The 13384-nt window shown below is 48.7% G+C and overlaps 1 protein-coding gene across 4 annotated transcripts in view; it reads right to left on the bottom strand.

Annotated features, from left to right (window-relative positions):
• Positions 1–13384, bottom strand: part of LOC105816031 (core histone macro-H2A.1) — a 70354-nt gene that overhangs the window by 43278 nt on the left and 13692 nt on the right. For all 4 annotated transcript variants that reach the window (XM_012651333.1, XM_012651334.1, XM_012651335.1 and 1 more), the window contains exon 2: positions 9355–9559. In XM_012651333.1, coding sequence (XP_012506787.1) covers positions 9355–9526 — 172 coding nt within the window. In that variant the 5' untranslated portion in view covers positions 9527–9559. The remainder of the gene's footprint in view (positions 1–9354; positions 9560–13384) is intronic.

The following is a 13384-nucleotide window of genomic DNA, read 5'->3' as shown; positions in this document are numbered from 1 at the left end:
CATTCTTCAAGGCACTGGTTTCGTGAATTAAAACCCACACCCAGGACCCATGGCAGGCGGTGAGCTGTAAAGCTGTCATCCCAGAGGAAAGCAGCCCAAGGCTTGGCCAACAGCCCAGGCAGGCCTCACCTCACAGTCCCAAGCTGAGTGCTGAGATTAGCCAAGGGGACGGGGGGTGTTGAGGAAAGATTAGGGGGAGACCAAAGATCCTCAGATTCTTCCAACAAAGATCTCGGCCCAAATATGAATTAACACACTACAGCCTCCGCATACTGCATGTTCCCGTTATCCTCCTGATTCCCTATGTTTTGGCATTCATTTTCTAGATTTATTTTGAAATAAAAATTTTTAGAAAGATATATAACATGTATAGAAACTAGTAACACTGGTTGTCTCCTAGGAGGAGAACTGGGCATGCAGAAGAGCTGGGAGGGTGATGCACATCTCACCACATACCCTTTGATGTTGTGGGGATTTAACCGTGGGTATTATTACTTATTAGAAAGAATAACTAAATTCAACAAAAGTAAAAAGACCTAGATATGAGAAACATATATGTATATTACAAAGTACAAGACAAATAGACCAATGAAACAGAAATAAAATCCAGAAATAGTCCTAATTAAATCTACAAATTTCATGTATGATAAAGGTGGCATCTCAGATCACCAGGAAATAGATGGAATATTCAATTAATTGTTTTGGGATACGTAGGTACCCATGTGAAACAAAATTAACTTGATCTCTCACATTATATAATAGGATAAATTCCAAATGGATCGAAGTAAAAATGTGAAAAATAAAACCATAAAAGTAGTATGCGAAAGCATAAAGGAATTTCTTTATAACCTCAGAAAGAGGTAGGCTTTCCTAACAATGACAAAACCAGCAGAAATAGACTCATAAAGATTTCATATATTAGAATTATCCAGATAAAGAATATAAAATAATTATGTGAAGTACATTTAAAGAAAAAGAAAACTGAAAATGAGGACAAGAGATTATAAAGAATAACCAAGCAGATTCAAAAAAGAACCAAACAGGACTTCTAGAAATGAAAGTATCATAAATGAAATTAAAAATCCAGTGACTGAATTGAACAGCAGATTAGACAGAGCTGAAGAGAGAATTAGTAAACTGGAAGGTAGTTCTAGAAGACAAATCAAAAGTAATTATCCAGAAAGTAGTCCAGAAAGACATGAATGAAAAACATGACTGATTTTTGAAAGATATGGAAGATAATGTATGTTTAATTTGCGTTCCATAAGAAGAGACTAGAAGAGAGACACTGTTTGAAGAACTGATGGCTGAAAACTTTATGCATGAATAAAGATATGTTCAAAAACAGAACCTAAGAACATTTCTTACCAAAAGACCCTGACTAAATGAAATTCTAAAGGATGTACTTCAATAAGAGGTAAATGGATCCCAAATGGAAGGTCTAGAGGAAAGAACACACACTTAGTTTTGGTCACATCTTTTGTCTTGCCCAGTTCCAAAAACAGGTTTTGTGGTGCTTTGTGCCTCTCCATTGGCTCAAGCAAAAACAGAACCCTTAATTCGGAGCTTGTCTACCCATCCGCAGACCCTGATGATAGAAATAAAAGTTGCACATTGCCCTTCGAAGGGAGATCATGAGACAACAGTGAAACTCCTTTAGCCTCTGAGGATTTCTAGGCAACATTGCTTATCTTTAAGAAAGCAATGAGGTTTTCAACAAATGGTGCTGGAACAGCTGGGCAGTCACAGGCAAAAAGAAAAGAGAGTCTAGATACAGACCTTACACCCATCACAAAAATTAGCTCAAAATGGATCACAGACCTGAAGGTAGAAAACTAAACTAGAAAATTCCTAGAAGATAACACAGAACAAAATCTGATGACTTTGGTTTTGGCAATGACTTTCTAGATACAAAACCAAAGGCATGATCCATAAAAGAAATAATCGATAAGCTGGAATTCATTAAAATCAAACATTTCTACTCTATGAAAGACACTGTTAAGAGAATGAGAAGACAAGCCAAAGACTAGAAGATATTTACAAAAAGGAGCACTGAGGCCTTTCTCCTTTCTGACCCAAGTGCTGTAGTCTGACCCTGGCCCTGGGAGGGGGAGCAGGGGAAATGGGGCCACTGCTTCAGGAAGCAGGCCCAGGTCACACCTACACTCTCCCGAACAACTTCATGGACTCTTCAGAAGGACTGGATGAAGGACTGGACACTTAGTTTCTGAGCTTTACAGCAGACCCACGTGCCTGGGAGAAGCACGTCATCACACCGCGCTGCGCCCTGAGGCCTGACCCACCTGGGTCTGTTACCTTGCTGGCCATGTGACACCACATCATCAGGGAAATGTCACAGGCACACGGTGCTGGACTGATTCTTTTTCAAGTGCTCCCTGAATGTTTATCCACCATGGAATCATCTATTCCCCCGGAAGACTGAAGGAGGATTGATGATATGGTACGTGAGGAGCACCTCCTTCATTGCTGCACCTTGTAAGATGTACTTTGTGAGGTTATGTGTAGTGGTGATTTTCTGTGATTGGCTATCAGTGAAGATCATCAATAGCATCCGTTAATAAAAACAAATAATTAGATTAAAATCTGTCTTTTACATATATACAAAAGGCACTCAGTGCCAGCTGCTATCTCTGGGTAGTGGGATTATGAATGAGTTTTAGCTTCTTAAATTTTCAAATGCAAATTACTCACATAAAAAGAAAAGGGAACATGCATTTAAACATAGTCTGCAGACCCTGGGTACCCAGTACCCTGGAGTCTCAACTTGAGTGTTTTTTTCCTAGTTGTAACCCCCTGGATCCTTGAAATTCTTAGTCTTTCCTCTCCTGTGGTTTTTTTTTTAATTTAAGGAAAATAAGGAAGGGGAAGGGCTTTGCAGAACACAGTAAACTGCCCCAAGCAGCGTGCATGCCCAAGAAGGTGCTAGCAAGCATCAGCTGCATCCTGGCCTGAAGTGTCAGTTAGCCTAAGAGGGGAGTCATGCAAACTAGCAAGGACGTAGGAGTTCTGAGGGCCTTGGAGCATCAGAGAGCTGAGCCTGACTGTCCTCTTCTTCCTGCTCTATTTTTAGCCGTGTGCGTCCAGAACACACTTCGGTGTCCCAGACAGGAAAGTGGTTAAGAGGCGTGGGGCTTATTTTCAAGGTAAGCAACAGAGCCAACTGCAGGCTCTGCCTATCCCAATCTTCCAAGCTTATAGGGTTCTGTCTTTCCCATACCAGAAATGCCAAGTATGGTGGCTGTTGGCAGAAACGAGTGTCTGCGTAACAGGATGTGCTGTTGACAGACGAGGGTTCTCTCTACTTCACTTCCAGGAGATGGGGGCAGGGATGGATTGTGGCCTAACAACTAGCACCAAAGAGCGATGCAACATCTGACCTGAGTCAGAGATCGGAAGCCAAACAAGCTGAAACTTGGGATGAGGACAATCATTTTGTTAGCCAAAACCAGGCGGCAAGGCACATTTCTAAGCCTTTTCCTTGGGATTTTATTGTAGGATGCAGTCAGCCCAAAGGCTGTGCCTCATCCAGTCTGTAAAGTGGCCATAAGATCACCCAGGGGACCTGCTTCTTCCCAGGTCAGAAGCTGGCTCTGTGAACTCCACAAGGATTAGCCAAGGACCTGCAGGCAGCTTCAAACTGGAGAATCTGCTATCAGAGAATGTGGGGTGCCTGCTAGAGGAGTATGGAGGCTCTGGTCATTGACAAGAGCCATGAGAGGGAAGACCGAGGCCTGAAACATGAGGGACGGGGAGAAGCGGAGCTTGGGAAAATGGAAAAGGAGGGAGGAATTAGGAATATCCAGATGTCTTCATCATTTCGTATATTAGACCCAAGCAAGACAGAAAGAAAAATATTCTGGCTTCTAGCCATAGTCTGTCCTGTGACAGGTGGAAATAAAATACTATGACACTAAGTTTTTAAACGGACCTGAGTTTCGCTATCCAAATCACTGGTCGCCTGCGGAGGGTCTATGCTTACTACGAAGGTGTCAATATTCCATCTCAAGAGCTGGAAGTCAGTGCTTTCCATCCTCCTAATGTCAAGAAATCATTTGCACACGGATCTGAGCTTTGCCAACAGGCTTAAATCACCAGAAGGTAAGTTGGCAGAATAAGGCATGTGATCAGGCTACGTAACAGGGTTTCTGGATTGAAAAAAAGAACAAAGATATCATCACTTAGGAACCAGGCCTATTCTCTCACGGGTTGGGGTGAAGAGCTCCAAAGGTACTTCCTTCCATGGTAAGTTCCCTGAAGGCAGCAACTCTTGTCTTGGACCTCAGTGTGCAGCGCAGGAGTGGGCAGGCCCCCTCAGGTCAGTGCAGCAGCGCTCAACTCAGAAGGGCCTTCTCTGTACGGAGCAGGAGACCTTGATCTTCTTACCTATTTCAGTCAGCTCCGCACTTCAACGCTGTGATAAACCAGACCTGAGTTCACACTTTAAGGTGACTTTTTATTTTGTTTCTTCACTTAATCATAATGTCATTTCTCATGGGCTTAACCTACAACAGAGTCCCCTAAACTATATCATGCAAAGTATTTATATAGGTGTTCCCCGAAAGGTTTTTGTGATAAAAGTTTGGGAACCACTACATATCACATTTCCTTTCCTTGGGGATTCATGGTGATACTAGTACCTCAAAGGCTCTGAAAAGTCCTGCAGGAAAGAAAACTGATTAACTCAGTGGTTCCCAAACTAAAACAAGTTCCTTTACTGATGAACTAATTAAAGCTGTTCACATATTCATCTCAAAAGAGGGGATGTGAATCTAGTCATCCCCTGATTTCAGCCACGGAACCCTGTGTTTTGGTAGAAAACCACTTAAACGTCAGTAAACACCTAGGTCCTGCCGAACACAGTTTGAGCAATGCTCACCCAGAGCACCTTGGCTCCGTAATTTAAGGCCATCAAATCACTGGTAGGTTTGCTCTTTGCTCCTCCACACGCTTCCCACGTACCCCGACTCTGCGGGCCTCAGGTACTTCTAGCTTATTCCTCAGTTCTGCCCTGATCCCGCCCTGCTCTGCGGGCTTGTGCATCTCCAACATCAATGGAAATTCCAGTGGGCAAAAGCCATGTCACATGTTCTGCACGTCACATTTCCTACACCCAGCACTGTCAACACTCTGCTAGTCTCAGGGAACAGGCTCCACAGAGGCTTTCCAAGCTGAACTAAAGTCAAAAAGTGCCCCAGTGCTGGGGGGTGGGGGCGATGATGGCTGGGAAGAGGCTGCTCCTGCCTGCCTCAATCTCCCCATGGTAACACTAATTTTTTATCTGTCACTCATTATTTACCATGAATGCCAGCTAAATGCTTTAGATGCATGATCAGTCCTTATAGTAACTCCAAGGTGAGACTACTACAATCACCTAGGCTAGAAGGTCAAGGGCCAGGGGTGTGAGAACAGAGTAGGGCCCAGACAATCCGGGGCACTGCACGGACAAGCAGACAGTAGCACATTCCTTGGGAAGAGCTCTGGGAAGAGTCCGGCAGGGCTCCAGAGCTGGATACACAGAGATTTGGGCAAAGAATTATCTGGTCACCAGAAACAAGCTTGTTCCAGAGGTTGCCTTTTCCTTTTCAATTCAGCAAATGATTGGGCCCTGCACCCGAGAAGAAAAACAGAGGCCAGCTTCAAGTTTCAGAGCAAGACACAGGCCACAAACTCTTCTCCACATGCCTCCAGCCTTGAGCAGACCTTAAGGAGCGCTTGTGTGTTCTCCAACCCCAAGAACGTGCTCTTCACGGGAGACGGGGTAAGTGGGCTCTGACGACCCTGGCCTGCAGGGCTGCTGCTGGTCTACACACCCTAGGGCTGCTTTAGCCTCAGCTCTGACCTAACACAGGCCCAGGGCTTGGCACACTCGGCTCCTGGCTAACCTGGAAAATCCTTCACAGTTTCCACAAATGTGCCAGGAGCTCAGGACACAAGGGAAGGGGCCTTTGACACCAGACAGAAGAATTTGGCAACAGGGCATCTTGAGGTGTTGGGGTGATGCAGGCTTTAGGAAGAGGGTCGAGCAGCCACTTGAAACAACCCAGAGGGAATAGGCCTGAAGCTGCAAGACATTCTGCAGACGCTTGGGAGGCCCAACAGCTATGGACCAGTTGAAAGGAAAACAGGCACAAGTGGGCAGCGACAGCTCCCATCAAAGTCCCTACAGGAAACGGGCAACCCTCAGTCACCGTGGCAGCCAGAACAGGATTACTGGGGACGTCCTTCCTCCCTGTACTTTAACCCTCATGTTAATAGTTAACAAGTGGGCACTTACCACGTGCGAGCCTGGAACAAGTACTTCACACGCGTGCTCCCACTTCAGCCTCGCAATAACCCTGTGAGACAGTCCCTGTGACCCTCACTTTACAGGTGATAAAACCGCAGCACGGAGACGTGCATGACTTGTCTGAGGCCACAAGTAAGAAGCGGCAGCCCTGGCACCAAGGCTTAACCGCCCAGCGCTAGAACCCAGTGGACCCCAAGTAGTCCCCAGGGCTGGTCACCAAGGAGATGCCAGCTCCCTGCATCAGAAGCACCTGCTCCTAGGTGGGCCGCACAGCTCAGTAGTCCTCTTAGCAACCTGAGCATCCAGACCCCTCCCAACTCCCCCCTGGGGCTCCCACGTGGTGCTCCTGAGAGTGGTCGGCGTGGGTGTGCAACACTGTTCCGAGGGTGGAACAGTGAGGTGTTCTCACTGGGTGTGGCCCCAGAGTCCACCTCCTCTCCCACCACGAAACAGGACACGAGTGACCACGGCAGTGACTGGGCACAGCACTAACCACTCAGGACGTTCTCCTGAGGTCACTCAGGCCAGGATCCACGTTGGGGACAGGCATGGTTGTGCCAATGACTCAGTGCCGCAGCCAGGCAGAGGAAATGGATTGGATTCAGCTATTATCTGCTGGAAAGACCTTACAAAACTCAAAAATATATATCGTTCTTTAATAAAACAGTCGATGTAGCTGGTGCCAGGGTGAGGATCTGCTCTGAGCTTCTTTGCCAGCAATAGCGATGGGCTGCCCTGACCAGTCCCACCCCCCTTGTGATAGTGATAGCCAGGAATAGGGATGACAGATGTGGGTACCACTGAGTCAAGGCCCCCAGCCCCCATGAGAATGGACCTCGTGCGCACTGGGCTCAGATCAGAACCAGCCAGACACAGACGAGGGAAACACAGATATTCCGTGTGGCACAGGCAGTAGTTGCCCGAGATACGGCGGAGCAACGGCATCCCCCTCACACCCTGCAAACAGAAAGGAGAAAGCTAGATGGAAGAATGAAACTGATGTTGTATTCTATCTAACGACAGTGTCTGTGCACACCCCAGTACCCGGCATCATGGCGTTCGGGAGCCGGAGAACACGGGCTGGCTGGGTTTGCACAGCACATCAGCTTCCCCATTACGCTCGAGCATTTCCCCTTTGGCTCTCATAGCAGCCTGTAGGGGGTGGGGTAGGAACAGGTGTCGCCATATGAGTTGTAAGGAAATCAGGGCCCAGAGAAGTTAAGTGACTCACTCTAGGTCACACAGCATATAAACTGTGAGGCAAAAACAAGAATGTCCTCTGCTTCCTATCTAGTGACTTCTCCCTGGTCTCCCTCGCTGATTGCCAATGCTATACATAGCTTTCCTGGGCGTGTCACCTAAATTCTGGGCCTCTGTTTTCTCATCTATTAATACATAGTGAGAAGACTCCTGCTTAGCTCACAGCACCAGGCACGCCACCTATACAACTCTCTGCCAAGCAGAAAGTCAAAAGTCCCCAAATATGTGCAAACATCTTATAAATCTAGCACAATTACTTTTCATGCCTAAGTGCTTCCAGCAGAACACAAAAGCTTTGTGCCTCCCTGATGAACATGCTCACTATGGGGGAACCCTTGGCCTTGCCTAACTGAGAGGCCTGGGAGAGCAGGAAGAGATCCAGCACTTCAGCTGCCTGGCTGTGTCACACTGGCAGAGGCATCTGCCTCGCCGATCTCCCCTTTCTGGCAGGAGGAGAGGTGGCCGCCAGAATCAGGGTACTCGCTCCTGATTCCTGCAGACCTACCTGATTGTGTCTCAGGCAGTAAGTGGTAAAAGCATTACAGCTCCCAGGACAGTGGTATGTGGCCCCTCACAACCCTCCACAGGTGGTATGCAACTCCAGACAAGTCCTTGATTGCTTTGAGGCCTGATTTTCTCACCACTAAAAATGGGGGTCACACCCATCCCTGCCCAGCTGGCTGCCCACAATTGCTGCGGAGCCACGAATAAGATTCTATCTGCGAAAAGAACCAAGGACCCCTTCGAGAGATAGCTGATTCCAAGACTGGGGCAAGGAAAGTCCAGGGTGAGGGTGGAACATCTTACTGTGTTAGAAAGCAAAGGAATGTACAGAAATTGAGGGGGACGTGGCAAAAGGACCAGCTTAAAGGTCAAATTTGAGATAATTTGAGCATTAAAATTAGTAATGACATGAATAGAGGTATAACTCACTAAACTAAAAAAAAAAAATCCATGAGCCAACATTCATAGCACAAAAATAAAAGAGAGGGAAGGCTCTTATTTACAGAAGAATGCAACTAAGAAATGTAGAGATGAAGGACACGGAAAAACCCATTTTACAACCACCACAGTAATAAGAGATTCGGTTAAAATCACCGAGGTTGCTGAAGCTGCTGAGTGAAAGACTGTGACACAGGATATGCAGAAACCCAGCGAATGCCACCGTGACTGAATGAGCAAAGGGGACATCACCAGGGACAGGCAAACTCACAGCGGGTGCCCTGATGTGATGCACAGGGGACTCGGCGTTCCTGACGCGATTCTCCTGACACGTGTCACCTGAATCTAACCCTAAATCCAGCCCAGGATGAAGGACCTTCTGCAAAACAACTGGCCTGAACTCTTCAAAAATGTCAGTGTCATGAAAAATTTGTTTAAAAAGCTGGAGAATTGTCAAGATCAAATAAAACTAATAAAACCTGGTGGTCAAATGCAGGGTGTGATCCTGAAATCATGGATCCTGGACTGGGAAAGAAAACCAAACAAAATTAGAAAGGACATTACAGGGACAACTGAGGAAATTTCAAAATGGACTGTAGAAAATATAACAGCCAGAAACACAGCAACACCCGCCTGTATGTGCATGCACATAGGCTGAGGGGAGAGAAAGCAAATGGGCCAAAACGTTAACGGTGAATCTGCGTGAAAATGTTCGCGCCACTATTCTTGCAACTTTTATGTAGGCTTTAAATGTTTTGAAATTAAAGCAGCAAAAAAGGTCCTTGACAAGCTATCAGAACTGCTGCAGCTGCCCATGGTGTCTGGGTTCACCTGGGCACACTCACCTGTCAGGTACTCCAGGACCGCAGCCATGTACACGGGCGCCCCCACTCCAATCCTGTACTTGGGATGGCCTTTCTTGATGTACCGAAGCATCCGTCCCACAGGGAAGATGACTCCTGCCTTGGCAGACCGGGAGGTCTTGGTAGACTTCTTCTTCCCACCGCGGCTCGACATGGCGGTGGGCCTGGAGGCGGATCAGTAAGCACACTGTGAAGGCAAGAGGACACCAGTCAGGATCCCTTTCCAGGTACACTCTGGTTCCCTCGAAGGCACAGGTCCTGCCAGCTTTCCGTGGCTGCCACGATTCCCAAGACAAAACCAGGACTCTCAGCCTGCCATGCAATGCCCTAGAAATCTAGGCTCGGCCCTCCTGTCCAGCTTCGCCTTGGGCCACTCGTGGTCTAGACTTGGACACAGGAAGCCCCATGAGGTTCTCCCCAAATGCCCTTCAACGTCTTTCCTCCCTGCCTTTGCAGTGGCTGCTCCCTTTTCCCAGGGCCCCCTTTTTCCCTCACGCTTGCCCTCTGCCCACCCTTCCGAGTGCTGGGATCTGGCTGCTCCCTCCGCTGGGCTCTAAGCGCTGCAGCCCCCAGCAACGACACGCAGGTGCCCATCTCTCCCATCAGACTGTGGGCAGCTGGAGGGTGGCCCCTGACTGTATTCCTCGCGTAGCACCACTCAGCGAGGTCTCGAATGCTTACGAAAAGCATCTGTTCATTCACGTGTTCACTTCGGGAACTATGCTAGGTAGATGTGGACAGTAAGTCATTTAAATGATAATCGTGATGAGCACTTCAAAGGGCCAGGGCAGGGTGCTGGGAGAGGGGATGTGAGGGGCCCAGCATGTTCTGGAGCACCCTAGAAATCTTCCTATGGAACATCTATGCTCAGACACTAAACCGAATGGGTAGATCTCCCATTTACTGATAAACTGAGGTCAGGCTCCATGGTGTGGGCCCCTCTAGCTCCAACAGTTCATGCCTCCGTGACTGGTGGAGACCACAGGGCTCGGAGTTCTTGTCATTCTGATGCTCAACCCAATACTGGGGACATTTGGGGGACATGCCACCATCCACACCTAACATCTCCACGACTCCAAGAGCATTTCAAGTCATCTGCCTGACAGAGATGGCTGCAAGGGCAGCAGACAGCAGAAAGCAGCACTCCGAGCCGCGGTGCTGCCATGCCCAGTGGAGTCATGGCGGCTGAAGCCCTGGCTCTGCAACGAGAACCCTGCACTGCGCCCTGCCAAGGGGCACCAAGTCTTAACTGCTCACTGAGTGACAGAGAGAGACCCAAAACGGTCTGAGGTTTCCTCAAACAATAGTCAGATCCACCCCTTGCTGTAATGAGCTCCATTGTAAAAACATTCCCTGCAAACAGGTGCCCGTGCTCCCTCTAAGCAGGAAAGGGTGTGTGTGCCTGTGTTTCCAGGGAAAGCTGTCCCTGGGTTTCCCAGCAGTCTTTTGCTTAACTACAAATGCACTACACAGACCAACAACCCAACGCCTTTGGACTAAGAGCCAGTGCATATCTGGGTGCTGAGCTGCGGAACTCTGTTCTGACCCCATGGCAGGGGCCCGCTTGTAAGTCCCATGGGTACCCTGAACTCCTCTGGGGCTCTCAGCCCCATCAGTGGCATCACCATGCACCAAGCTACCCAAGCAGGAGTCAGCCTGGCCCCTACTTTCCTGCTTAGCCCACAGCACCCAAGCATCAGCCAAGCTCTGCTGAACCCACCTGCAGAACCTCCCAGCCTCTTCGCTTCTCATCACCCTCCCTGCCTTGGTTCTCACCTGTTCTCCCAGCACCGGTCTTTCTCCGCAGACACCAGAGGCACCTCTGCCTACTCTGACGGTTCCCCATCAGCCCAAGCTCCTGCACCAGCCACAAACATCATCCTTCAACTACTTCTCCGGCACTGCTTCCTGCCACCCCTGCCTGGGCTCAGACGCCTCAGGCCAGCCTGACCCCCTGAGCCTGTCATGCATTGTCAAGGACGTCTTTGGACGTGCTGTCTCTCCTGCCTGGAATGCCCTTTGTCCTCTCGTCGACCCACTGGACCGACACTCACATGCCCCCTCTGCCATGGAGGCTTCTTGAACCTGACTACGGCCTGGCAATGTTCGCTGCTCTGTGTTCCCAGAGCGTATATCCCAGCACGCGTCTGCGTGCCTGTCTCCAACTCTGCTGAACCACATGCTGCTCGATGCCAGGCACTGCAGTGAACTCGTCCCCAGTCCCTGTGTCCCAGGAAAGGTCGAAACCATCACGGGTCCTCCATACCACCTGCTGGCAGGACGTCTTCTCCTCTCAGTGAGCCAGGCTCCTCTCCAATACAGCGGGCTCAGGTCTGTGTGCCCACCTAGGGGGTCTTCTTGCCGAGATTCTGTTCTTTACCCCTCCCCATGTTCTGTCTGCACTTCGAACTATAGTTCCCAAGCTGCAGCTTCAGCTAGGAACGAATTCTGACTAAGCCACGCAGCCTCATGACATCCAACAACGTGTGCTGGCTTTGAAAACATCCTTTGGAAAAGCACCTCACAGCTGTGAGATCTCCAGACAAGCCCATGAGTGTGCTAGGCCCGTCCTGCTCTTCAGAAGTCGGTGCAGGTGTGGGCAGCTCGGCCAAGCACCAGTGGGGGAGAGAGGCTGAGAGGCAAGTGGCCATTGAGCGTCATGATTCGTAACTAGAAGGCCAAAGTCAGACTCACCTGATCCGAGTCACGGCTCTGCCACTTTCTGGCTGTGTGTCTCTGGGCAAGTGAATTAACCCCTCTGAACCTATTTTCTCACCTGTCACCTGGAGATGATGACACAAAGGACCTCAAAGGATTGGTGGCAGAATTGGATCAAAGCATGTAAGGGGCCTGACACTCACTCACTGAGTGCTCAGTAGTTAACAAAAACGACGACAATATGTATAAAGTGAAAAAAGGTCACCCTCTCACAGGACAGATCTGGGACATTTGCATTGAGAAGGTGGTGCTAGCTGCTGTAACAGAGAAGTCTCTACAACTTAATTCTCACTCATGAAAATTCCAAGATGGGTTTCCATGATGGTCTGGTGCTTCTCACCCATGTAGTGATTCATGGATCCAGGCTCCCCCTATCTTGTGACTCTGACATCTTCCATGCATGACTCCCAGGGTTGCCATGGAAGGGAAAAGACCACGGAGAACACACAAACGTTTCAAGGGGCCAGGCCTGAGAGTGGGGCACACCACTTCTGATGATGAGCCATCAACTAGAACTTGGTCACATGGCCACATCTAATTGCAAGAGAGGTTGGGAAATGTACTCCAGCTATTTGCTCAGAAGAAAAGAGGAAACAGTCTCTGCCACCTGACAAACCAGTTTGAAAGCCAACCCTGAAGCCAGTGTCTGAGTGACCAGCCAAAGCCTGCCAGGCCCTGTTTGACCCATGTCCTGCATCCAGCCTGACCTGAGGGACAGACAGTCCTGTGCCATAGGCAGAGCAGCTTCTTAAGCATCCAGCTTCTCTGCAGGGCACTGAAGTTGGTCACAGGAGAATAGCTATCGATCTGGTCAAACTGACAAAGGTGTGTCCTTCCTTCCATAAACCAGGAGGCCTCACCCATCCTGATGGCCCCACACGCTCTGGAGACAGTGACAGGTCTCCGGGCAACCCTGCATCCATTCATCATCGCACATTAGCTTGGCTGCCCTTTGGGCTGTTATCAGCCTAGAGAATGAAGACTCTGTGGCTGATCCTGAAGGGATCTCTCTGGTCTTTATCTCTGCAACTCCTTCGACTAAGTCATTCACAATAAACACTAACTTTGTTTGCAGACCCTCAAAGCTTACCCAAAGACAAACTGTTGAAGAGGAGCTGTTGGAAAGATGAGCCAGGCTTGAGTGAGAAGCAAAGTCTCTGTCCACAGGCCCCTCAACAATCAAGATGTGACTGAGAATGTGGTATATGTATACCATGGAGTACTATTCAGCTTTAAGAAACAATGGTGATATAGCACCTCTTGTATACTCCTGGATAGAGCTGGAACGCATTCT

The sequence above is a fragment of the Propithecus coquereli genome, unplaced genomic scaffold, assembly GCF_000956105.1.
Source record: "Propithecus coquereli isolate 6110/MARCELLA unplaced genomic scaffold, Pcoq_1.0 Scaffold353, whole genome shotgun sequence".
Taxonomy (NCBI): domain Eukaryota; kingdom Metazoa; phylum Chordata; class Mammalia; order Primates; family Indriidae; genus Propithecus; species Propithecus coquereli.
The sequence above is the reverse complement of the archived record's forward strand: the minus strand, read 5'-3'. Positions and strand labels throughout refer to the sequence as shown.